At 39.7% G+C, this 26334-nt stretch overlaps 1 protein-coding gene across 5 annotated transcripts in view; it reads right to left on the reverse strand.

The window, feature by feature from the left end:
- The window catches only part of LOC126247978 (protein Aster-B-like), a 224423-nt gene that overhangs the window by 99751 nt on the left and 98338 nt on the right, over window positions 1-26334 (reverse strand). For all 5 annotated transcript variants that reach the window (XM_049948546.1, XM_049948544.1, XM_049948545.1 and 2 more), the window contains 3 exons: window positions 16508-16611; window positions 14467-14643; window positions 13752-13907 (listed from right to left, as the gene is read on the reverse strand). In XM_049948546.1, coding sequence (XP_049804503.1) covers window positions 13752-13907; window positions 14467-14643; window positions 16508-16611 — 437 coding nt within the window. The remainder of the gene's footprint in view (window positions 1-13751; window positions 13908-14466; window positions 14644-16507; window positions 16612-26334) is intronic.

Here is a 26334-nt window from a genome sequence, read left to right on the forward strand (position 1 = left end):
AGGAGGATAAGAAGTAGCATTATATACAGGGTGGTCCATTGATAGTGACCGGGCCAAATATCTCAGGAAATAAGCATGAAACGAAAGACTACAAAGAACAAAACTTGTCTAGCTTGAAGAAGGAAACCAGATGGTGCTATGGTTGGCCCGCTAGATGGTGCTGCCATAGGTCAAACGGATATCAACTGCCTTTTTTTTAAATAGGAACCCGCAATTTTAATTATATATTTGTGTAGTACGTAAGGAAATATGAATGTTTTAGTTGGACCACTTTTTTCACCCTACGACTTGACGCATGGTGCAGGGAATGGCAATTGAATCTCAATGGAGACAAGTGTAACGTACTGCGAATACATAGAAAGAAAGATCCTTTATCATTTAGCTACAATATAGCAGGTCAGCAACTGGAAGCAGTTAATTCCATAAATTATATGGAAGTAGGCATTAGGAGTGATTTAAAATAGAATGATCATATAAAGTTGATCATGGGTATAGCAGATGCCAGACTGAGATTCATTGGAAGAGTCCTAAGGAAATTCAATTTGAAAACAAAGGAAGTAGGTTACAATACACTTGTTCGCCCACTGCTTGAATATTGCTCACCAGTGTGGGATCCCCACCAGATAGGTTTTATAGAAGAGATAGAGAAGATCCAATGGAGAGCAGTGTGCTTTGTTGCAGGATCATTTGGTAATTGCGAAAGCGTTACGGAGATGATAGATAAACTCCAGTGGAAGACTTTGCAGGAGAGACGTTCAGTAGCTCGGTACGGGCTTTTGTTGAAGTTTCAAGAACATACCTTCACCGAGGAGTCAAGCAGTACATTTGCTCCCTCCTAAATATATCTCACGAAGAGACCATGAGGATAAAATCAGAGATTAGAGCCCACACAGAGGCATACCGACAATCTTTCTTTCCGCGAACAATACGAGACTGGAATAGAAGGGAGAACTGATAGAGGTACTCAAGGTACCCTCCGCCACCCATCGCCAGGTGGCTTGCGGAGTATGGATGTAGATGTAGATACCACGTACTTATACGTTTGTGACTATTACAGCGCCCTCTATCACAGACAATGCCTTTCAGACAATGATATGCAAATTTTAACACTAAAAGGTTTTTGTACTCAAATAAATGTAACATTTAATCACAAACTATGTAGGAGAGTTCATCCAACAGCAATAGAGAGTTTTTTAAACCTTGTCAAGGAACATGAGTGGTGGGATGTTTATAGTGCCGACAACAAAAATGATAAATATAATGCTTTCCTTAAGACATTTCTCATGGTCTTTGAGAGTTGCTTCCCCATTGTTGTTGTTGTTGTTTTCAGTCCTGAGACTGGTTTGATGCAGCTCTCCATGCTACTCTATCCTGTGCAAGCTGCTTCATCTCCCAGTACCTACTGCAACCTACATCCTTCTGAATCTGTTTAGTGTATTCATCTCTTGGTCTACCTCTACAATTTTTACCCTCTGCACTGCCCTCCAATACTAAATTGGCGATCCCTTGATGCCTCAGAATATGTCCTACCAACAGATCCCTTCTTTTAGTCAAGTTGTGCCACAAATTTCTCTTCTCCCCAATTGTATTCAATACCTCCTCATTAGTTATGTGATCTACCCATTTAATCTTCAGCATTCTTTTGTAGCACCACATTTCAAAAGCTTCTATTCTCTTCTTGTCCAAACTATTTATCCTCCATGTTTCACTTCCATACATGGCTACACTCCATACAAATACTTTCAGAAATGACTTCCTGACACTTAAATCTATACTCGATGTTAACAAATTCTCTTCTTCAGAAACGCTTTCCTTGCCATTGCCAGTCTACATTTTATATCCTCTCTACTTCCACCATCATCAGTTACTTTGCTCCCCACATAGCAAAACTCCTTTACTACTTTAAGTGTCTCATTTCCTAACCTAATTCCCTCAGCATCACCTGACTTAATTCGACTACATTCCATTATCCTCGTTTTGCTTTTGTTGATGTTCATCTTATATCCTCCTTTCAAGACGCTGGCCATTCCGTTCAACTGCTCTTCCAAGTCCTTTGCTGTCTCTGACAGAATTACAATGTCATCGGCGAACCTCAAAGTTTTAATTTCTTCTCCATGGATTTTAATTCCTACTCCGAATTGTTCTTTTGTTTCCTTTACTGCTTGCTTGATATATAGAATGAACAACATTGGGTATAGGCTACAACCCTGTCTCACTCCCTTCCCAACCACTGCTTCCCTTTCATGCCCCTCGACTCTCATAACTGCCATCTGGCTTCTGTACAAATTGTAAATAGCCTTTCACTCCCTGTATTTTACCCCTGCCACCTTTAGAATTTGAAAGAGAGTATTCCAGTTAACATTGTCAAAAGCTTTCTCTAAGTCTACAAATGCTAGAAATATAGGTTTGCCTTTCCTTTATCTATTTTCTAAGATAAGTGGTAGGGTCAGAATTGCCTCAAGTGTTCCAACATTTCTACAGAATCCAAACTGATCTTACCCAAGGTCGACTTCTACTAGTTTTTCCATTCACCTGTAAAGAATTCGTGTTAGTATTTTGCAGCCGTGACTTATTAAACTGATAATCCGGTAATTTTCACATCTGTCAACACCTGCTTTCTTTGGGATCGGAATTATTATATTCTTCTTGAAGTCTGAGGGCGTTTCGCCTGTCTCATACATCTTGCTCACCAGATGGTAGAGTTTTGTCAGGGCTGGCTCTCCCAAGGCTATCAGTAGTTGTAATGGAATGCTGTCTACTCCCGGGGCCTTGTTTTGACTTAGGTCTTTCAGTGCTCTGTCAAACTCTTCACGCAATATCATATCTCCCATTTCATCTTCATCTACATCCTCTTCCATTTCCATAATATTGTCCTCAAGAACATCGCCCTTGTATAGACCCTCTATATACTCCTTCCACCTTTCTGCTTTCCCTTCTTTGCTTAGAACTGGGTTTCCATCTGAGCTCTTGATATTCATACAAGTGGTTCTCTTTCCTCCAAAGGTCTCTTTAATTTTCCTGTAGGCAGTATCTATCTTATCCCTAGTGATATATGCCTCTACAGCCTTACATTTGTTGTCTAGCCATCCCTGCTTAGCCATTTTGCACTTCCTGTCGATCTCATTTTTGAGATGATTGTATTCCTTTTTGCCTACTTCATTTACTGCATTTTTATATTTTCTCCTTTCATCAATTAAATTCCGTATCTCTTCTGTTACCCAGGGATTTCTATTAGCCCTCATCTTTTTACCTACTTGATCCTCTGCTGCCTTTACTATTTCATCTCTCAAAGCTACCCATTCTTCTTCTACTGCATTTCTTTCCCCCATTCTTGTCAATCATTCCCTAATGCTCTCCCTGAAACTCTCTACAACCTCTGGTTCTGTCAGTTTATCCAGGTCCCATCTCCTTAAATTCCCACCTTTTTGCAGTTTCTTTAGTTTTAATCTACAGTTCATAGCCAATAGATTGTGGCCAGAGTCCACATCCACCACTGGAAATATCTTATAATTTAAAACCTGGTCCCTACATCTCTGTCTTACCATTATATAATCTATCTGAAATCTGTCAGTATCTCCAGGCTTCTTCCATGTATACAACCTTCTTTTATGATTCTTGAACCAAGTGTTAGCTATGTTAGCTTTCCATTACAACATTCTAAATATTGTATTAGCAGTAATAGACAGCCAGGGTGGCTGACTAGTGGGATAAGGATATCATGTAGAACGAAGCGGGAATCAAAATGTTAGACGTAATCACAACCAAGCAATTACAAACAGTATTGTAAGGTGCTTAATATTTTCTTAGCATTGCTAGTGAATTAAATAAAAATTTAGTTTCTACAGGGAATCATATAACTTTCTTGGCAAATGACTTTCTGTGATTGTTGTCTGAAATACTCCTCTGTGATACAGACAAGAGGGAGATTGAGTCAATAATTAAATCACTGAAGACTAAGGACTCTCAGGATTATGATGGAGTGCCTAGCAGAATATTAAAGTACTGTGCTGCACATGTTAGCCCTGTATTTAGCCATATTTGTAATTTTTCCTTTAGGAATGGTCAGTTTCCTAAGCGATTAGAGTACTCAGTAGTGAAACCGCTTTATGAAAAAGGAGAAAGGGATAATGTAGACAATTTTAGACCTATTTCTACGCCATCAGTGTTTGCTAAAGTTATTGAAAACGATACTGGATCATTTTATATCACACGATTTGCACTCAAATGTACAGTTAGGCTTTAGAAGCCATTTAAAAACTGAAAATGCTACGTGCTCTTCTCCCTGTGAGGTACTGGATGGGTTAAACAAAAGGTTTTGAATGCTAGGCAATTTTTTTTTTTTTTTTTATTTAACTAAGGTGTTTGATTTTGTTGATCACAAAATATTGCTATAGAAGTTGGGCCACTACGGAATATGGGGAGTAGCTCACAATTGGTTCACCTCTTACTTTAGCAACACACAGCAAAAGGTCATTATTCACAATGTTGAGAATGGATGTGATGTGGGGTCTAAGTGGGGTACAGTCTAGTGGTGAGTGCCCCAGGGATCAGTGTTGGGGTCACTCCTGTTCCTTATTTATATGAGGGCTATTCAGAAATTAGGGAATGTTTCCGTCTGACGCTGCTAGGCGGTGCCGATGGCGTGTATTTTGGTATGTGCGTGCTCGGCAGCTTAGTCGGCTTCCTACCGTGACAGCAGGAATGTCTCTGCGAGTCTAGTTTTTTTTATATTCAAATTTGAAATGTGAGCTGCAATCGAAAATCCCGCCAGTTGTGAGGTGCAGTCTGTTATATGGTTTCTGTTGGCAAAAATCCAAAAACCTATTGAAATTTCTTGGGAACTGTGCGAAGTGTACGGAAACAATGTAATGAGAGTGAATGTTCCATCCGGAAATGGTTCATTCGGTTTAAAAATGGCCGAACGAAAGTTCATGATGAAGAGAAGAGTGGACGCCTGAGCATTGTGACTGACCATCTTGTCGATAAAACGATTCGTGAAAACCGTCACTTCACAATAACGGAGGATTCGCTTTCTTTTTCACAAGTTTCACAGACTTTGTTGTTTGAAACTGTCACTCAAAAGCTAGGCTACCACAAATTTTGTGCACAATGGGTGCCCAAAATGCTTACAGAGCACCATAAAGAACAGCGAATGGGGCAATGTTGACATTTCTGGAGGCCTACTACAAACATGGTGACTCATTACTGGACTGAATCCTAACTGGTGATTAGACTTGGGTGAAACACATCGATTGCGAGACAAAATTACAGTCCGTGGAGTGGGGACACACAAGGTCCCCCCAAAAACCAAGAAAATGTTTGCAAACTTTGTCAGCAAGGAAGTTGATGGCGACAGTGTTCTGGGATAGGCAAGGTGTGCTTCTTATTTGATTTTCTCGAATGTGGAGCAACCATAAATTCTGCTTGGTACTGTCAAACTTTGCACAGCCTTAGAAGAGCAGTTCAAAACAAACGCCGAGAAAAACCGATGTCCAAAATTTTGTTTTTGCACGACAATGCCCGACCTCACACGGCAAACTGCACTGAAGAACTACGTAATTAATTCAAATGGGAAATTTTTCTTCATCAGCCCTACAGCCCCGATCTTGCACCAAGCGACTTCCACTTGTTTCCCAACATGAAGAACTGGCTTCCAACACAGCACTTTGATGACGACGTGGAACTCCAGGAGGACGTGACTCACTGGTTTTACGATGAAGGTATTTCAAATCTTATCCATCGCTATGATAAGCACCTCAATGTGTTTGGTGACTGCGGAAAAGTGGTATGTTAGTCGCTCTATCAGATGTATATTATTAAAATGCATTTCTTGCAGTTAGTGTTTTTTTTTTTTTTTTTTTTTTTTTTTTTTTTTGGCAAAGCGTTCCCTACTTTCTGAATAGCCCTCGAATAAATGAATGATGATATGCCCTCTAGTATTACGGGCAACTCTAAAATATTTCTGTTTGCTGATGATGCTAGCTCGGTAGTAAAGGATGTTGGGTGCAACATTGGCTCTACATCTACATGACTACTCTGCAATTCACATTTAAGTGCTTGGCAGAGGGTTCGTCGAACCACAATCATATTATCTCTCTACCATTCCACTCCCGAACAGCGCGCGGGAAAAACGAACACCTAAACCTTCCTGTTAGAGCTCTGATTTATCTTATTTTATTTTGATGATCATTCCTACCTATGTAGGTTGGGCTCAACAAAATATTTTCGCATTCGGAAGAGAAAGTTGATGACTGAAATTTCGTAAATAGATCTCGCCGCAACGAAAAACGTCTTTGCTGTAATGACTTCCATCCCAATTCGCGTATCATATCTGCCACACTCTCTCCCCTACTACGTGATAATACAAAACGAGCTGCCCTTTTTTGCACCCTTTCGATGTCCTCCGTCAATCCCACCTGGTAAGGATCCCACACCGTGCAGCAATATTCTAACAGAGGACGAACGAGTGTAGTGTAAGCTGTCTCTTTAGTGGACTTGTTGCATCTTCTAAGTGTCCTGCCAACGAAACACAACCTTTGGCTCGCCTTCCCCACAGTACTATCTATGTGGTCTTTCCAACTGAAGTTGTTCGTAATTTTAACACCCAGGTAATTAGTTGAATTCACAGCCTTGAGAATTGTACTATTTATCGAGTAATCGAATTCCAACGGATTTCTTTTGGACCTCATGTGGATCACCTCACACTTTTCGTTATTTAGCGTCAACTGCCACCTGCCACACCATACAGCAATCTTTTCTAAATTGCTTTGCAACTGATACTGGTCTTCGGATGACCTTACTAGACGGTAAATTACAGCATCATCTGCGAACAACCTAAGAGAACTGCTCAGATTGTCACCCAGGTCATTTATATACACTCCTGGAAATTGAAATAAGAACACCGTGAATTCATTGTCCCAGGAAGGGGAAACTTTATTGACACATTCCTGGGGTCTGATACATCACATGATCACACTGACAGAACCACAGGCACATAGACACAGGCAACAGAGCATGCACAATGTCGGCACTAGTACAGTGTATATCCACCTTTCGCAGCAATGCAGGCTGCTATTCTCCCATGGAGACAATCGTAGAGATGCTGGATGTAGTCCTGTGGAACGGCTTGCCATGCCATTTCCACCTGGCGCCTCAGTTGGACCAGCGTTCGTGCAGGACGTGCAGACCGCGTGAGACGACGCTTCATCCAGTCCCAAACATGCTCAATGGGGGACAGATCCGGAGATCTTGCTGGCCAGGGTAGTTGACTTACACCTTCTAGAGCACGTTGTGTGGCACGGGATACATGCGGACGTGCATTGTCCTGTTGGAACAGCAAGTTCCCTTGCCGGTCTAGGAATGGTATAACGATGGGTTCGATGACGGTTTGGATGTACCGTGCACTATTCAGTGTCCCCTCGACGATCACCAGTGGTGTACGGCCAGTGTAGGAGATCGCTCCCCACACCATGATGCCGGGTGTTGGCCCTGTGTGCCTCGGCCGTATGCAGTCCTGATTGTGGCGCTCACCTGCACGGCGCCAAACACGCATACGACCATCATTGGCACCAAGGCAGAAGCGACTCTCATCGCTGAAGACGACACGTCTCCATTCGTCCCTCCATTCACGCCTGTCGCGACACCACTGGAGGCGGGCTGCACGATGTTGGGGCGTGAGCGGAAGACGGCCTAACGGTGTGCGGGACCGTAGCCCAGCTTCATGGAGACGGTTGCGAATGGTCCTCGCCGATACCCCAGGAGCAACAGTGTCCCTAATTTGCTGGGAAGTGGCAGTGCGGTCCCCTACGGCACTGCGTAGGATCCTACGGTCTTGGCGTGCATCCGTGCGTCGCTGCAGTCCGGTCCCAGGTCGACGGGCACGTGCACCTTCCGCCGACCACTGGCGACAACATCGATGTACTGTGGAGACCTCACGCCCCACGTGTTGAGCAATTCGGCGGTACGTCCACCCGGCCTCCCGCATGCCCACTATACGCCCTCGCTCAAAGTCCGTCAACTGCACATACGGTTCACGTCCACGCTGTCGCGGCATGCTACCAGTGTTAAAGACTGCGATGGAGCTCCGTATGCCACGGCAAACTGGCTGACACTGACGGCGGCGGTGCACAAATGCTGCGCAGCTAGCGCCATTCGACGGCCAACACCGCGGATCCTGGTGTGTCCGCTGTGCCGTGCGTGTGATCATTGCTTGTACAGCCCTCTCGCAGTGTCCGGAGCAAGTATGGTGGGTCTGACACACCGGTATCAATGTGTTCTTTTTTCCATTTCCAGGAGTGTAGATCAGGAACAGCAGAGATCCCAGGACGCTTCCCTGGGGAACACCTGATATCACTTCAGTTTGACTCGATGATTTGCCGTCTATTACTACGAACTGCGACCTTCCTGACACGAAATTGCGAATCCAGTCGCACAACTGAGACGATACCCCATAGGCCCGCAGCTTGATTAGAAGTCGCTTGTGAGGAACGGTGTCAAAAGCTTTCCGGAAATCTAGAAATATGGAATCAACCTGAGATCCCCTGTCGATAGCGGCCATTACTTCGTGCGAATAAAGAGCTAGCTGCGTTGCACAAGAACGATGTTTTCTGAAACCATGCTGATTACGTATCAATAGATGGTTCCCTTTGAGGTGATTCATAATGTTTGAATACAGTATATGCTCCAAAACCCTACTGCAAACCGACGTCAATGATATAGGTCTGTAGTTAGATGGATTACTCCTACTACCCTTCTTAAACACTGGTGTGACCTGCGCAATTTTCCAATCTGTAGGTACAGATCTATCGGTGAGCGAGCGGTTGTATATGAGTGCTAAGTAGGGAGCTATTGTATCAGCGTAATCTGAAAGGAACCTAATCGGTATACAATCTGGACCTGAAGACTTGCCTGTATCAAGTGATTTGAGTTGCTTCGCAACCCCTAAGGTATATACTTCTAAGAAACACATGCTAGCAGCTGCTCGTGTTTCAAATTCTGGAATATTCCATTCATCTTCTCTGGTGAAGGAATTTCGGAAAACTGCGTTCAATAACTCCGCTTTAGCGGCACAGTCGTCGGTAACAGTACCATAGGCACTCCGTAGTGAAGGTATTGACTGCGTCTTGCCGCTTGTGTACTTCTGTTTCAAATAGTGCTGTTCATGACCTAAGTTCATGGCTTGTAGAAAATAAACTAATGCTAAATCATAGTAAGACTCAGTTTTTACAGTTTCTAACACACAATTCAACAAAACCTGACATTTTAATTTCACAAAATGGGCATATGATTAGTGAAACTGGACAGTTCAAATTTCTAGGTGTTCAGATAGATAGTAAGGTGTCGTGGAAAGCTCACATTCAGGATCTTGTTCAAAGACTTAATGCTGCCGTTTTTATTATTCGAACAGTATCTCATGTGAATGATTGTTCGACACAAAAATTAGTCTACTTTGCTTATCTTCATTTGCTTATGTCGTATGGTATTATATTTTGTGATAACTCTTCCTATTGTAAAAGGATTTTTTGGCTCAGAAATGGGTAGTTCGGGCAATAAGTGGTGTACATTCACGAACCTCTTGTCGACCCCTATTTGACATTGGCCTCTCAATATATATATTCCTTACGGTCATTTCTTGTTAACAATATTAGCTTATTCCTAAGAATAAGCAGCCTTCACTCAGTTAATACTCAACAGAAACCAAACCTGCATTTGGATTGGACTTCTTTAACTCTTGTGCAGGAAAGTGTGCAATATACTGCTGCATCCATTTTCAATAATCTACCACAAGAATTCGAAAATCTTAGCAGTAATCCATGCACTTTCAAATCAAAACTGAAGAGTTTCCTCATGGGTCACTCCTTCTATTCTCTCCAGGAGTTCCTTGAAAAATTATGCTGACTCTTGTTGTACTGTTGATTGCGTTTACTTAAAATTATAGACTGACTTTTTTCAGGTTCATAAACATTTATTTTTATCTATCATTACTTTTATGTTGTAATTTCATGTGCTTACATGTTCCATGACATTGAATATTTGCTCCTCAATTTGGTCCTACAGAACTTGACATGTGAATAAATAAATAAATAAATATCAGAGTGGGTTGTTTGAGCCCCAGCTGGTGCTGCTGAGGCATTGAAGAGCATTGCGGTATGACCAGCATGTCCACTTTAGTTGACAAAGATGGAGGGAGCTGTCGAAGGAGGGTAAGAAGAAAGAAGAGCAGGAAGCATAGCAGGCCGGTCTGGGGGAAGATAAAGATTTCATATCATTACCATAGATGCTAAATGGATCCGAATGGCCACTACTTCCAGTGCAGTATGAAGAGGAACCCACAAACTGACTATGTCTGTGTGGACCAATGTTCAGACACCACTGGAGGCATGCAAAAGGTTGACCCAGTTCTGGCAGAAGGCTTGGAAACCAGAAAGAGTCGGGCATGTGTATCCATGAAATGAGATTCCTGCAATACAACACAAGCAACAGAATAGAGAGTAAGAAGATCCTACAATTCCAGAAGGTGACAATATTAACCATTATGGTTCCATTGGAGGAGAGTAGTACAAGAGTCAGGATGGACGTCAAAAGGGGCAGAATCAGTCATTGTGCTGAGTGAGTGTCCATCACCAGTAAGGACCGAGTAACATATATGAATGTAAGATCAGATCCTGATTGGTGGAGGGGATGACACATCCTCGGATGTCGGCGGGTCCTTGTTGTTCTCTTTCAAGGGGGAGCTGAAGTGAGGTCAGCAAGAGAGCAAGTCACAGCAATACCAGGATCTAAAAGAGAATGAGCACCCTTGAGGCCCACAGACTGTGGATCTTGCATCTGATTCAATGTAACAGGCTTCTTGTCCTGGACATGCCAGAAAAGGGGGTTCCGAAAGGGAGCCCCGTACATGGTGGGTGCCAGAGAAGAGGGTTTCTTCTCCAGCCAAGGAGGAGGAACAATTCCATGAATGGAAACCGCCAGGGAGGATGAAGGGAAAGGGAGACAGGAAGGAAGTAAGAAAGAAAGAGGAGGCGGGAAGGGCATAAGAGAAGCAAAGGTAGACTTTAAAGATACCAGGTGGAGACGGTCGAATTTCTGTCAGGCTTCAGAGTAGGGTAGATGGTTGAGAGTTTTGAATTCTTTAATCTTCCATTCCCTATTATAGATCAGTCAATCCAAAGAGTGAGGAGAATTTGGACTGGAAAAGTATACGCACTTGGGCAGTGGGGTGCAAAGACTCCCCACATGGAGAGGGTGGCTGCAGTTGCTGCAAACAGGATATGCTTCACATCACAAAGACATGTGACCAAAACAGAGACATCAGAAACAGAACAAGACAGGTGGGAAATAGGACTCTGTATCACAACGGTAAACCATAACTTTGACTTTTTCGAGAAGGGTATGACCCTCAAAAGTCACGATGAAAGCACTGGTTTCAACACAAGTGGCATAAAACCTCTACAGACTTATATGATGAAAAAAATACCACACTGTTCCAGATTAGTCCAGAGTTCCTCATCAAACTGAAGGAGGTTGTTTCTGGGGAAAATAATGTCCTGGGTTATATTTCAATAGGGAATCAGATCGCATCTTACTGTGTCAACTTCACCAAAGGAGCAGTTTGGTAGCACTGAAAGTCTTCCCTTCTGTCCTGCTGGAACAACAAACCAAGTAACAGGGAAAGAGTATTCAACAAACCTGAATCTAGCTAGGACTGGTTGACTCCCTGACATGTTCACACTTTGGCACCACCTAATTATGACTATTAGCTCAAGAGACAGCATGGACATAGTGGCATCTGCAAATGTGGAAGTGTTATTTTCATACAATCATGACTCAATAAGTAATAATCCGCAAAGTGTATTAGAAATTCCTCAATATTTTCAATAGTTCAATGGAGCTAGTGGTATCGCTTCTACATGTGCATTATTTTGCCACTGCAGTCAACATACAGGTAGGTTTCTTATAGTAGTAGAATTTTTGATGTGCTATCAGCCTATCTATGAGGGTAAGTCAATTATTATCCACAATTTAGTTATATTTCAGTTTATTCTGGTAGGCATATCAGGGGCCGAAATTCATCAAAGACTTCCGGTACAGTACGGGAACAGTGTTTTGCCACAACGGAGGGTCTATGTATGGATTGAAAAATACCAAAATGGTTGCACAAGTGTTACGCATGATAAAGGAGTGGAAGACCGTTTACCACCACAAATGAAGAAACCATTGAGCATTTAAGTGAAATGATTCACTTAGACAGACAATTAACTACTGACAAAGTGGCACATCATCTGCAAATTAGTCACGGTTCTGCCTACAAAATTATCCACAACAGACTTGGGTTTCATAAAGTTTGTGCAAGATAGGTCCCAAAACAACTCACACAGTTGCATAAAAAAACGCGCTTGGACATCTGCAAGAAACATTTGGATCGCTATGGTAATGAAGGGGACAACTTTTTAGACAGGATCATTACTGGTGACAAAACATGGATCCATCATTATGAGCCGGAGAGTAAACGGCAGAGCATGCAATGACAAAAGAACAGAATGACAGCTCAACTGCAGAAAATGATCCAATAACACATTTATTCTTTTTAACAGATGGAGACCTCCAATTATTTTACCATAGGGTGAGCTGGCAATGATCCTATGCTGATTGTAGACATACCTATGTGTAGCCACGAAGGAAGAAGGTACACGCAAGTTCTCTAGTATGAGCTCTAAGGTTCTCACTGTTGATATGTTCCTACAATAATAAGTGCACACTTTTTCTGTGGATATTTACTGCAATGTTTTGAACAAAGTTCTGCTATCCACTGAATGTAATTATACAGGACACGAAGTTTAAATAGTAAACTGGATACAGATCAGTACACGAAATTTGAGGAGAGTTAAGTACTGCCACAGTTAATTGATAGTTTTTATTTCAGTACTGTGAACGATACATATGAACTACTAATCTCCTTATTGTAGATGTTCGCCTATTTTTCAACAATAAATACTATTACTGCACAAGATCCTCACTTATTATATTTTGTCAATATACTTCATAAAACTCACTATGAGGTTGGACTCTTGTTAAGTTATGGCTAACAGAAACTTTATCATTTGTCCGCCTAATATTTGATGGGATTTCCTCACCTAGTACTCATTAAGTAGTGCTCATACATCAAGACAATTGCATTATTTCCACCATTAACCTCTGAATTTGTACTAATATACAGTTTTGTTACACAGGAACAGCACTGATCCCCAACATTTTCCACCCTGTGAAGAAATGAAGGTTGTTTTGATATGAATGAGAAGACTATAAGGCATGTGCACATGAAAAGAAGGAAAATTTTTACAACAGTTCACGTGTTTTAAGACAGTGCCCTAACAGGTATTAAAGATGGGAATGCTAATGAAACACAATGACAGAGAGAGAGAGAGAGAGAGAGAGAGAATTTCATTTGTTTTCTGATTCTGTCATCACATTTCTACTAACGCTACTACTACAACAACGTTCAACACCATCACCAACATCATAAGCTCAGCTGCTAAAATTAGCTGCACATAACATCACAATACTATTGCCATTATCCAACTACCTCCATCAGCACCGCTTCACTGCTGCAACTGTCAAAGCTTTTGATACACACTTGTTAACATTAACTAACAAAATGATTGCTCATGGTACCTAGATTTCTCACTTATAGTTATAAGAAAAAACAAATTTGTATTTTTATCATAACTACAATAACTTTTTGTGATACTTACTTCAGCAAATGAGTCAACTGAGAGTCTCACAGCAGCAGATGATTGCTTTTCCTCCTCTGACACAGGAGCTATATAATCTTCATCATCACTTGTCAGTCCTAGCTCATCACCATAGCAAGTATGCACCCACTGCCATATCTCTTGCATTGAGAGTTGCTGTACATAAATAAGTCAGTAATGTTTCATAATAAGATCTTTTGCACTAATGTGTTAATTGCTGAAACCAAAATTAAATACAACTGAATTCTTAACCCATTTCTTCCTAGTGTTACATACATGCAACACTAAGTTTTCAGCAATTTATTTTTTTCATAAAATGTTGGAGTAATTGTGAACTATAATAAAACATAAACATAGACCTTCTGAATGCCTTTTACCACATGCTTTATGAGTTGTGTACGATAGAAGTTTGTTTCTACTGGATTTTGTGAAGTTAAGCTTAGTGCTGCGTGTATACTACACTGGGATGAAATGCGTTAATGCAAGTAAGAATATCAATCAGCAACTTCTTAACAGATGTTGTATTTTCACATAGTCATTGTCTCACAATTTTTCAATGAAACAGTGATATGAAATATCTGTTACTATACAGCGACAGAAAAACATGTATCACAACCACTGACATGGCAACAGTACCCTGAATATATAAATGTCAAACTAATAAAATGTAAACATCAATAAAAATTTGTAAAAGATGTTTGTAATTTCAGCATACCTGATCTAACAGTGCATTTTGCCACACCCTAAAAAGCATAAGATATGTCTTGTCCCGTGCTCCAAATGAAGTTAGAAAATGTTTCTCTGTTTTTGTACAGACAAGTATTGCATTAGGGATAACCAAAGCAGTTTTTTCTTTGGTTATAGCTGTGATATCTTTCCATCTCAAGGACAGCTGTAACACAAATGGATTATAATAAATTAAATAAAGTATGAGCCTACATTGCTAATATTATTACAAAACTTAATAAAAATATTTTCTCATATGAAAAATTATTTTAAACAGCAACTGTAGTTACATTCACCAAATCTATCGACATCAGAAAGGAAATCAGCTGCATATTTGAAAGAGGTGACTATGGAGGTCATGGGAAAACTTTGCAATTTGTTTCCAAAACAGACTTCAAACACGTTTCTGGCCATGCACTACAATGAACAAAAAGACTGCAAACTACACACTGAACATAGATATTGCATACTTAGCTAATGATGGAAGCCAATACACAATGACAAAATCATGTTGACAATTACAGAATCCACTTTTGATTTTACGTACAACTGTTCACACAACACTGTATAAAAACAAATTATAGTGTCACTCTTATGACTAAGAACAAAGGAGACAAAAGAGATCTGACTGTTATGTTACTGAGTAATGGCGTAAGTGTATAGTGGTGGGAGGTGGAATGCAGGTGGACTTCAGACAGGCAAAGTAAGAATATGTTAGCACTGTCTCTTGGAATCTGGCCAAAATGGAAAAGTTCAAATGAGAGAGGAACAAATCAATACATTTAATATAATGGACAGAAGATATAATGGGGCTGCAGTGTACAAAACAGAAATGAAACATGGTCTATAAAGTACCTCATGCACATAGCAGAAATAGTTACAATACAAGAGATTGCAAACAGAATAAAACAAAATGTGGTGTTAAGTAGAGGGTATTAACTGTCACAAAAAAAGTTGGGAATAGAATTACAGTTAACAGGTAACTACTTTTGTGTTCAAGCAAAAGCAGTTTCCTTTGTTGAAGAAAAAACTGCCATAAACATGGTATCTCAATTGCAGCTATTATTTCATTAGTTCATCAAGCAAATGTGTCAGTTTACAAAGGGGTGTTGGAAGAAAACTGCAGTAACACAGTTCATGGAAACATCAAGGTAATTTGTCTTACATGGTTCCACCTAATTTAAAGAATCCAGGAATCAATATAAATAACATAAGACCACCATATAACTATTAGTATAATGCTACCTTGTCATGATCACTTAAGTTTATCTTCTCAAATAGTATTTTTTTGGGATCATTATGTAGTGTGTGTGTGTGTGTGTGTGTGTGTGTGTGTGTGTGTGTGTGTGTGTGTGTTTGCGTGTGTGCGCGTGCTTCTTTTCAACGTTCCTCCAAAATAATTGCCAACAGAAAATATTAATTAACATTCCACAAAGACTATGTCAGATTTCATAATTTCATATCAGACTGTAAGTGGTGTAGTATCTAGTCAATGAGGAACATGTATACTGATCACTGTAATGTAAAAGGTTATTCACAGAAAATTCAATAACCGCCCACAATACATTATTGATGTCTTAGACAAATGGTTTCTTCATTTAAGTAACTGATCCCCATGTGTCACTAATTAATATAAATTACATAAGTTCTATTCAGTATCCGTGCACATCACATCATTTTCTCCATTTCTCTCTTTAATGCATTTCACCTACTGTAGCATTCCATATTATTTTTGACCAAGGAACACTGGAGAAGTAGAGAATATAAGTAAGTATATATCATGTTGAAAAAATATATAGATTTTCCTACCATTAATATCATCATACTTAAAGAACTGAGATTTCCTGTCACCTAAGTCTTGCAAACTTTGATATTCAAAAGACCCAAAAACTGATCTGATACACCTGTTTCAAGAAGTAAGTGAAAAAGTATTATACTGCTGATTATATAAACATTACTGCATATTTACATCTACGCAAAAGCTTCTACTGTAAGCACACAGTTCATTAAAGCACTTACTGCAAACATACCTGTGTTTCCCATCTGAAGATGTTTGCATAAAAGCACAAGTAATTCGGAGAAACATATAACCTTCCATGGACAATTATATCCTTTTGCAAAGCACAGGAGTAATCTAAAAATTAAAAAAAGGAAAGAACAAAAATAAATCATCAGCAGGTCATACTTTAAAAACTGTATAACTTGTAACAATGGCTTCATCTGTACTAATACAATAATAATAACAATAATAATAATTTAAGGTTTTCACACACTGAAACTACTTGTAAACTGATATCAGAAAAAAAAAACACACACACACACACACACACACACACACACACACAAGGTATATTGCATATTACTGTGACTCAGTGAGGCAGCAAATATCTGTGTGTATTCTCCTATCAATATCACATGATAAGGCATGGGAGATAAATATTATGTGATACGACAATCTCAAACATTCCATTCTCAAACATATTCATCTCACTGGCAGGAAAAAAAAACTACACATCTAGTGGGAACCAACCCATCTCTGAAATTATTTTACAAATGGAAAAGCTATCAAAATTAATGATCCAGTAATTCCAAAAACATTTTACAACTCTTCACTCACAAGCTGAACTCTTCTGCAGGCATACAGCACACACTTGTTCCCACTACTTTATACATTTGTTGCTCCAGTTCTCCTTCCACATAACAGAATATTAATAAAACATTCCCAATAGATTAGTAGCAACAAATTACAGATTCCCATCAAGTTCTCAAGAGTGATAATCACAGCAAATCACACTTTATCTGAATATATCTCATGTGGGTCCCAGGACATGTACAACAGATGTTTCTGTTGCTGATTACTGCTACAATAGGCATTCGATTTAGGAACCCATCAGTGAAAAACCATTTTTGCCCCTCCCCACTCAGATACTACATAATATGCACCTCAGAAGGTTACGAAAACAAATTTGACCAAGTTTCCGTTGATGTAACAAGAACACTTCATCTACCGATGCTACTGTGGAAGACTAATCATAAGATAATATCATTGCCCAATGTCTAAGATCCGTGTACTTTTACTTAAGTAATGAGCCTTAGTTTAACTAAAAGAGAAAACTGGGGTGATTAAAACTCTAAAAATAAACTGTAATTTGCACTGACACAGAGGACGATTTGAGTAGCCGAAATGAAAACAAAGCAGAGATGTCTTTAATTAATTTTGATCCACATTTGATGTGAAATTAAAACTGAAATTTAATTCAGTCTTTTGTACTGTCAAACAATACTCACTACGACCTGAAAAGGGCAAAGATGAAAGTGACAGACATGGACATGGACTGTCCATAGCAATCAAATATCTCCCTCTGAGAAATGAGATAAATCACACATGTGACACTAATTTACAAAGCGAAGTATAATACAAAGAAATCAATAACACAAGCATCAGAAAGAAAATAGCATACTCCAATAACAAAGGAAAAAAGTAAAAAGCAAAAGAAAAAACAATGCATGTGGGCTGGGCATAATGAGAATGACAAAACTATGGCTGAGAATCAAATTTAAACTACGTGGGTAACACAAATATATATACAACATAGTGAATAGTGAGGCAAGTAATTGACTATAACGAAACTGAGTGACTCAGAACGCATTTTATAAAAGTCTATTAAATTTAAATGGTACTAGACACGATTGTAATTCTGTCAGAGACAGCAAAGGACTTGGAAGAGCAGTTGAACGGAATGGACAGTGTCTTGAAAGGAGGGTATAAGATGAACATCAACAAAAGCAAAACGAGGATAATGGAATGTAGTCGAATTAAGTCGGGTGATGTTGAGGGAATTAGATTAGGAAATGAGACACCTAAAGTAGTAAAGGAGTTTTGCTATTTGGGGACCAAAGTAACTGATAATGGTCGAAGTAGAGAGGATATAAAATGTAAACTGGCAATGGCAAGGAAAGCGTTTCTGAAGAAGAAAAATTTGTTAACATCGAGTATAGATTTAAATTTCAGGAAGTAGTTTCTGAAATTATTTGTATGGAGTGTAGCCATGTATGGAAGTGAAACATGGACAATAAATAGTTTGGACAAGAAGAGAATAGAAGCTTTTGAAATGTGGTGCTACAGAAGAATGCTGAAAATTAGATGGGTAGATCACATAACTAATGAGGAGGTATTGAATAGAATTGGGGAGAAGAGGAGCTTGTGGCACAACTTGACTAGAAGAAGGGATCGGTTGGTAGGACATGTTCTGAGACATCGAGAGATCACCAATTTAGTTTTGGAGGGCAACGTAGAGGGTAAAAATCGAAGAGGGACACCGAGAAATGTTTACACTAAGCAGATTCAGAAGGATGTAGGCTGCAGTAGGTACTGGGAGATGAAGAAGCTTGCACAGGATAGAGTAGCATGGAGAGCTGCATCAAACCAGTCTCAGGACTGAAGACCACAACAACAACAGACACGATAATGAGAATAAACATGGTCGCCAAGCTGTAAAATGGGTGGGGGAGGGAGCAGAAAGAGGAGGCACAATACAGAAATAAATGTTGAGGGAAAATAGTAATGGCAATTAGATGTTACTGAATGTAGGGTTACCTAGAAAGTGACAAAAATGTTAAAGCAACTGAAATTAAAAATGTTAAAAAAATCCCTATATGTTTGCTCTAAGCATATAGTGCATATAAAACAAATAACTTTTTAGTCATCAAAAACCGCAAAAATTTTAAAGCTTCAAACACACTTGTTTGTACATGATTTAGAGCAAGCCAAAGAACTGTGCTGTTCACCTTTTGTTACACCACCAGGGCCACAGCAGGAACAACAAGTATTACACATTGGTACACATCAGTGTCAAAGGAGAAAGGCACATATTATACAGCAAATTTCTGTGCTGGTTAACAGAATGCCACTAATCCATAATTATGTAAGCAGAAATGCCTGTCAGTTGGGTGACCACCAACTAATTTTATTTCATCCCATTTGTTCCAGTCCTGTCTTCCAGCAACATGATAGTTCTTCTCTAAGTAACGAGAAAACTTGCAACTAAATGGCACCATATACTAATTCTGGAAGTTTGTGGTTGTGTTGTTTACACTTAGAGCACACAACAAAGAGGTTAAAAATGTCTCATACCAATAGTAAGTTGCAGTCAATATATAACGTAATTCTGTATGCGGAACTCTTCTCTCCTATTATTCGCTCACGCACCCCCACTGCCCAATAAAACAAAGAGTCAGGCTCTAAACTACTAAATAACATGCAACAGTAAAATGTGAGTAGTTTACACTGTTTCCCAGATAAAAGTGACTCATTGATCACTGATACCAAGGACTGCAAATTGCAAGCCACTCCGATAACAGTTGAAATCTCTTTTTCACCAATAACTTGGTGAACACCTATGACACCTTTCGAAATTTTAAACTCCCCACTCCATTAATCATTCAACAGGTGCCCAAAATATAGGGTATTTTGTGACTAAAGACATCTACGTCAATTAATATTGTTCTTTATTTATAAAGTGAGGAGTGACCCATCATTTTAGGGAAAATTATGGGTCACACAAGTAACGGGCAAGGCGAACACTAGATTGCAGTTTATTCATCCAGTCTTAAGAGTATTGTTCGTCTGTATGGGACCCTTACCAGTTGGGTCTGATTCAAGAGATTGAGAAGGTCCAAAGAAGAGAGGCAAGATTCATGACTGATACATTTAGCCATCATTAGAGCGTTACAAATCTCATAGAAAGTTTGAAGTGGGCCACACTTGCAGATGGACGACACACTAAACGGAAGGGGCTGTTCACTAAATTCCGAAATCCGATCTTCACTGAGGATGTAGAGCATATATTATTACCACCAACTTTCAAATCGCACATTGATCACCATTCAAAGATTAGGGAAATTAGAGCTTGTACTGAGGTGTTCAGACAGTCGTTTTTCCCTCAAGCGATCCGCCATTGGAACAGGGGGGGGGGGGGGGGGGGGGGGGGGGGGAAATATGACTTTGGTGCAAATTGTGCCTTCCGCCACACACCGCTTGGTGGCTAGCAGAGTATATATGTAGATATACTAGTCATTTCCTTTCCTGTTCCACTCCCAGAGTGAGGGAAAAACGATGGTCTACATGTCTCCGTATGAGTCTTAATTTCTCGTATCGTATTTTCATGGTGCTTATATGCGATGTATGTTGGCGGCAGTAGAATGCTGTGGCAGTCAGTCTCAAATGCCGGTTCTCTAAATTTTCTCAACAGTGTTTCTGGAAAAGAACACTGCCTTCCCTGCAGGGATTCTCATTTGAGTACCTGAAGCATCTCTGTAACACTTAAGTGTTTTTTGAACCTCCCAACAATAAATCTAGCAGCCCGCCTCTGAACTGCTTTGACGTCTTGCGTCAATCCAACCTGGTAAGGATCCGTAACACTCAAGCAGTACTCAAGAATAGGTCGCACCAGTGTCCCACATGCAATCTCCTTTACAGGTGAATCATTCTTTCCTAAAATCCTGCCAATAAACCAAAGTCAACCATTCGCCTTCTCTACAGCGGTTCTTACATGCTCGTTCCACCTCATACCCCTTTGCAACGTTACGCCCAGGTATTTAAATGACTTTACTCTGTCACGCAGGACACTAGTAATACTACAGTGGAATCCCACTTTTATGTTCCTGGAATTAATGTTTTAACGGTGTTTACGACATTTTTTATCACGTCCATCAAATTTCCTGTTTGTAATGATAAATCACACCCGATTTTCTGACAACAAATTTATAAGTTCCCCGCGATTTAAACTTTATGAAAAACTGAGTGAAATTATGCTGGCATGTTGTTAGGTGTCAAGTAGTGTTTAAACATTGTGTTTTAAGTTTCTTGACGCCAGGGAGCTCTACTCAGGGATTTTCAACAAGTAAACATCATGCTGTTTACATGGGGGTTCCATTACTGGATTTTGTAAACCGATTTCCCAAAAATGCTTCTGGGTGGTCATGAAAGCACTTCAAAATTGGTTCTGGAATTCAGCTTCTGACTGACAGTTTTCCAGTTCCCCAATTGATTTTCGTTCCCATGTAAATGCAACTGGTTTTTAAATTTGTATGGGCTGTTGGTTTCGTCTTGTTTTTAAAAATGGTAGGCTAATATGGACAGAGTGGCTTTTTGTATGGTGAAGGATAAGAAGAAATATAATAATATTAGACTGAAGCTGTTTACACCTTGCCTAACTGAAGAGAAATAGTGATTGTGTTGACTAAATAATAAACTGTAACAGCTGTTTTCTACATGCCATATTTATCTGGGCAAGCAAATCCGCTTCAGACCTTAATGCATAAACACGACAGCAAAAAATGGTTTCTGAAATTCAGTTTTTGTCTTTCAGAAGGTGTGTGGCATGTAAACATAGTGCGTGTAAAGTTGGACCAATTCATGCCGTATCTCCTACCGCTGCCAAGCTCTACTTGGCACAGTGGCTGATGGGAGTAACTATGTTCACTCGAATAAAGATATCATGACCAATCACAACCATTTCCAAACTGTCTTTACTGTGCATTTGTATTTTCATATTGTGATCGTTGAGACACCTTTGTCGAACAACATTTAGCGTGTTTCGTCAGTTGGCCACTTGTAGTACTTGTTGACACCTTCACTTACTCTGCACTGCTCAAATATTTTTGGTTTAAAGACAGCACCAATCATGTATTATTTCATGCAAGCCGTGTTTCGAGAATTTATTCTCGTTGTCAAGTCCACTATTTATGTATGTATTTTATGTGATGTTACACAAACAGACAATGTTGTCATCTGTATGGTTTTCTACATAACTGAGGAGGCACAATACCTGATAACCTCAAAAAGACCACTACAGCGCAAGAGATGCAGAACAACACATATGCAAACATGGTGCAAAAATACGAGGGCCGTTCAGAAAGTAACCTCCGGTTGATTTAAAAAAATACACCAAGTTAAATAAAAATATTTTAATATATACATCTTACAACTACATCTTTGCACAATTTTTCTACATAGTCTCCATAGCGATTGAGGCACTCATCGTATCTCTTCACAAGCTTTGAAATTCCTTCTGCATAAAAATCACCCGCTTGTGCCTGGAGCCAGCCTGTGACCGCATCTTTGAGCTCTTCGTCGTCATCAAACCGTACAAGAGAGTCTTAGAAATTTGTGGAAAACCAGTAGACAACTCCGACATTGAGAAACGTCGATTTTCACGAACTTTTGCATCAACTGTCTGAACGAGTTCGTCAGTCACCAATGATGGTCTACCACTCCTCTCTTCATCATGAACGTTTTCTCGTCCACTTTTAAATAAACGTACCCATTCACGGACAACTCCTTCACTCATAACTCTTGGTCCGTACACGGCACAAAGCTCACGATGAATAGCTGCTGCAGAATATCCTTTGGCTGTAAAAAACCTTATGACAGCACGCACTTCACATTTGGCGGGGTTTTCTATTGCAGCACACATTTCAAACTGCCACAAAAACTAAACTAGCGCAGGTACGACGTTCACTCGACCACGGCTTGATGCCGACTGACCTGTTGAGTGCGTGAACGCACAGATGGCGTCGCTACTCCCCCCACAACCCGCACTGTGACCAATCGGAGGTTACTTTCTGAACCGCCCTCGTACTTATGTAAATATTTGCACTTGACAATGAGAAAAAAATTCTTGAAATGCGTCATGCTAAGCATGAAAAAATACGTTATTGGTTCTGTGTTTCATTATTCAAACAATGAATGACAGCTGCAGGCTTTCCAAAAACATCAGTTATGACATATGAAATTGAGTCAATCATTTCTGCTTCCCAGACAGTTACTGGTTACAGTTGCATCAGCGGTGTTTATTAATTAATAATCCTTTATTAGATAATAAACAAGTCCCTGACAACTATTTTGATGTCTATTATGTACATGTATCATACATAAAGTGCGAAAATGTAAGGAGATATCCTATATGTAACTTTTACAGCTTCAAACGTTATTTCCCACATTTTACATTTTCATGCATTTTACACCATTTTTTGAAGTCCTTTGAAACGTGTGAAAGCGGGGTTTCACTGTATATCTGAACATTAAAGGCTTCTTCTTCTCATCCACATTAACTTACATTTTTCCACATTTAGAGCTAGCTGCCATTCATCACACCAACTAGAAATTTTCTCTAAGTCATGTTGTATCTTCCTAGTCACTCAACTTCGACACCTTACCATACACCACAGCATCATCAGCAAACAACTGCAGATTGCTGACCACTCTGCCCGCCATATCATTTATGTATATGGAGAGTAATAGCGGCCCTATCACATTACCCTGGGGCACTCCTGACGATACCCTTGTTTCTCATGAATACTTGCCGTCGAGGACAACATACTGGGTTCTCTTACTTAAGAAGTCTTTGAGCCACTACCATATCTGTGAACGTATTCCATATGCTCATAGCTTTGTTATGAGCCTGCAATGGTGCACTGTGTCAAATGCATCCTGGAAATAGAGAAATAAGGAATCTTCCTGTTGCCCTTCATCCATAGTGCATAGTATGAGAGAAAAGGGCAAGCTGAGTTTCGCAAGAGTGATGATTGATAAAACCGTGCTAATTTGTGGACATAAGCTTCTCAGTCTCAAGGATGTTTCATATATTTTAACTGTGAATATGACTGACAATTCTGCAGCAAACCGAAGTTAGGGATATTGGTTTGTAATTTTACAGGTCCGTTCTTTCACCCTTCTTATATACTGGAGTCACCTGTGCTTTTTTCCAGTCACTCGGGACTTTGAGCTGGGCAAGAGATTCTTGATAAATACTGGCTACATAAGGTCCAATGCCGTAGAGTACTCTCTGTAAAACCAAATTGAGATTTCATTGGGACCTGGTGATTTATTTGCTTGCAATCTTTCAGGTGTTTCTCTATGCCAGGGAACTACTTACTATGTTGTCCACATGGGACTCTATCTGATGGTCAGATGATAGTGTGTTTGCATGATTCTCCTGTGTGAATGATTTCTTGAACGCAAAATTTAAAACTTTGGCTTCCATTTTGCTATCTTCACCTGTCACACCAGACTGGTCAACAGCACACTGAATGGAAGCCTTAAACCTGCTAAAAGATTTTACATAAGACTCCTGATGTTTCTGAAAAATGAGTGTGACATTTAATGAAGGTTTTTTATTTGTAGTTAAGTTTTGGACAGCATATTGTCGGAGAAATGGTTTATTATTGTGTGCAGGTAATGCAAGGTATATGGGTGCAGCATACCTGAAATACAGGATGGCACATTTAGCTCGTCTACATGCTGTGGGCGGATTGTTTTTAGATGTTGCAGTTTGGAGGCGTATTGTGATGATGGAAGAACAGTGCTCACAATGATGACAGTGATGTCATAGAAGAATAAAATAAGTTTTCAAACTATCATTCTGTTTTACATTTTCAGTTGTTTTGCTTGTAAAAAAGTAATCTTTTTGTGGACAATATTTGTATCCAAATAGTTGTGATACAACTGTAATATACATATCTTTGAGAATTAACGTATACAGGAACTTAAATAGATGTGTGCTGAAAGAAGAAATATTGCTCGTCAATACATTAAATTGAGAAAAATTCCAGCTTTCTTTCAGCCCCCAGCACTGAACTCACTGCAAAGGAATAGTAGTACACTAGCATGAAAAGGTGCACGCAGATATTTGGGTTTTACTAGCCAGTCCAGATAGCAGTAAATTTTATGGAATAGGTGACCACAGAGAATATATTACATGACGAGACAGAATAAATACAAAAATTTAACAAATTACATTCCAGAGGCTATTTCAGATACAGTTATCCTCAAATTAAAACTGGAGACTTGTAAAACAACATTCAGTGTCAGTATCAATGAACTTTTGCCTAAGTGGGCGTACTATATTATACACAAAACTTGTTACTAACATCTCCTCTTTAACGACAGAAATTAGAAAACTCGAGCTTAATGCCTATGCCATCAAACAGATTCATTATCAAATAAATATATTAAAATCAGTGTACATACATGTTTAAGAAAGTGTCGATGTAAGAAAGTTCCAACAATCTGAACGTCTCTGTGCAATTAACTGTACTTTCTTTGACTCATTGTGTAAGCTGGTAATGCTCTGACTACATCGCCCCGTATTTCTATACATGCACTCTCTCTGGATTGTTTTTGTTTTGTGTTTATATCTGCTATTCACTAGCACAAATGTGTGTGTATAAAGGCCTGCACAGCATACTTCTTGTTGGAACATCCAGTAAGTAACTTTGTTATCGTTTATAATGGACAACTTCAGTGTCATATTATGACAAATGACAAACAACAATCAATTTGTAACAAAGAGAAACACAAGGCAAGTGACTGGCTGTATCCAGGAGATGAAACACACTTGCAAACCAATGTATTCACATGGAGAGAAAATAAACAGTGACAGACACATATAATTGTTTCAATTTGTCTTTTGTATCATAATTAGTAGCAGTTTCCAAGTCACAGTCCAACATGAACAAAATACGGAATTTTAAAGATGTCTCATCAACAAATAAAACACATTGTGCACCATTGGCTCCTCTTGTCGGAGCAGTAACCCATGTGCCAGGGGACTATGTTCTTTGCTAGAGCATTTTCATTTTCATAGGCCTTCACACTGCCTTATTTACTGGAGAAAGCAGCAATACAAGTGGGTAGCTGTTACTTATTATTTGATACTCCAGCCACTCCCTTCCTATCAATGTACAGTTTTCCACCTAAAAGGTGAGATAATTGCACCTCACCACAACAGTAATGTGCATATCTCATTGTCTTCTGCCAATTCACTTCCCTGAATTCCAACATGCCCTGGTATCC

The sequence above is a fragment of the Schistocerca nitens genome, chromosome 3 (genome assembly GCF_023898315.1).
Source record: "Schistocerca nitens isolate TAMUIC-IGC-003100 chromosome 3, iqSchNite1.1, whole genome shotgun sequence".
In the NCBI taxonomy this organism is placed as follows: domain Eukaryota; kingdom Metazoa; phylum Arthropoda; class Insecta; order Orthoptera; family Acrididae; genus Schistocerca; species Schistocerca nitens.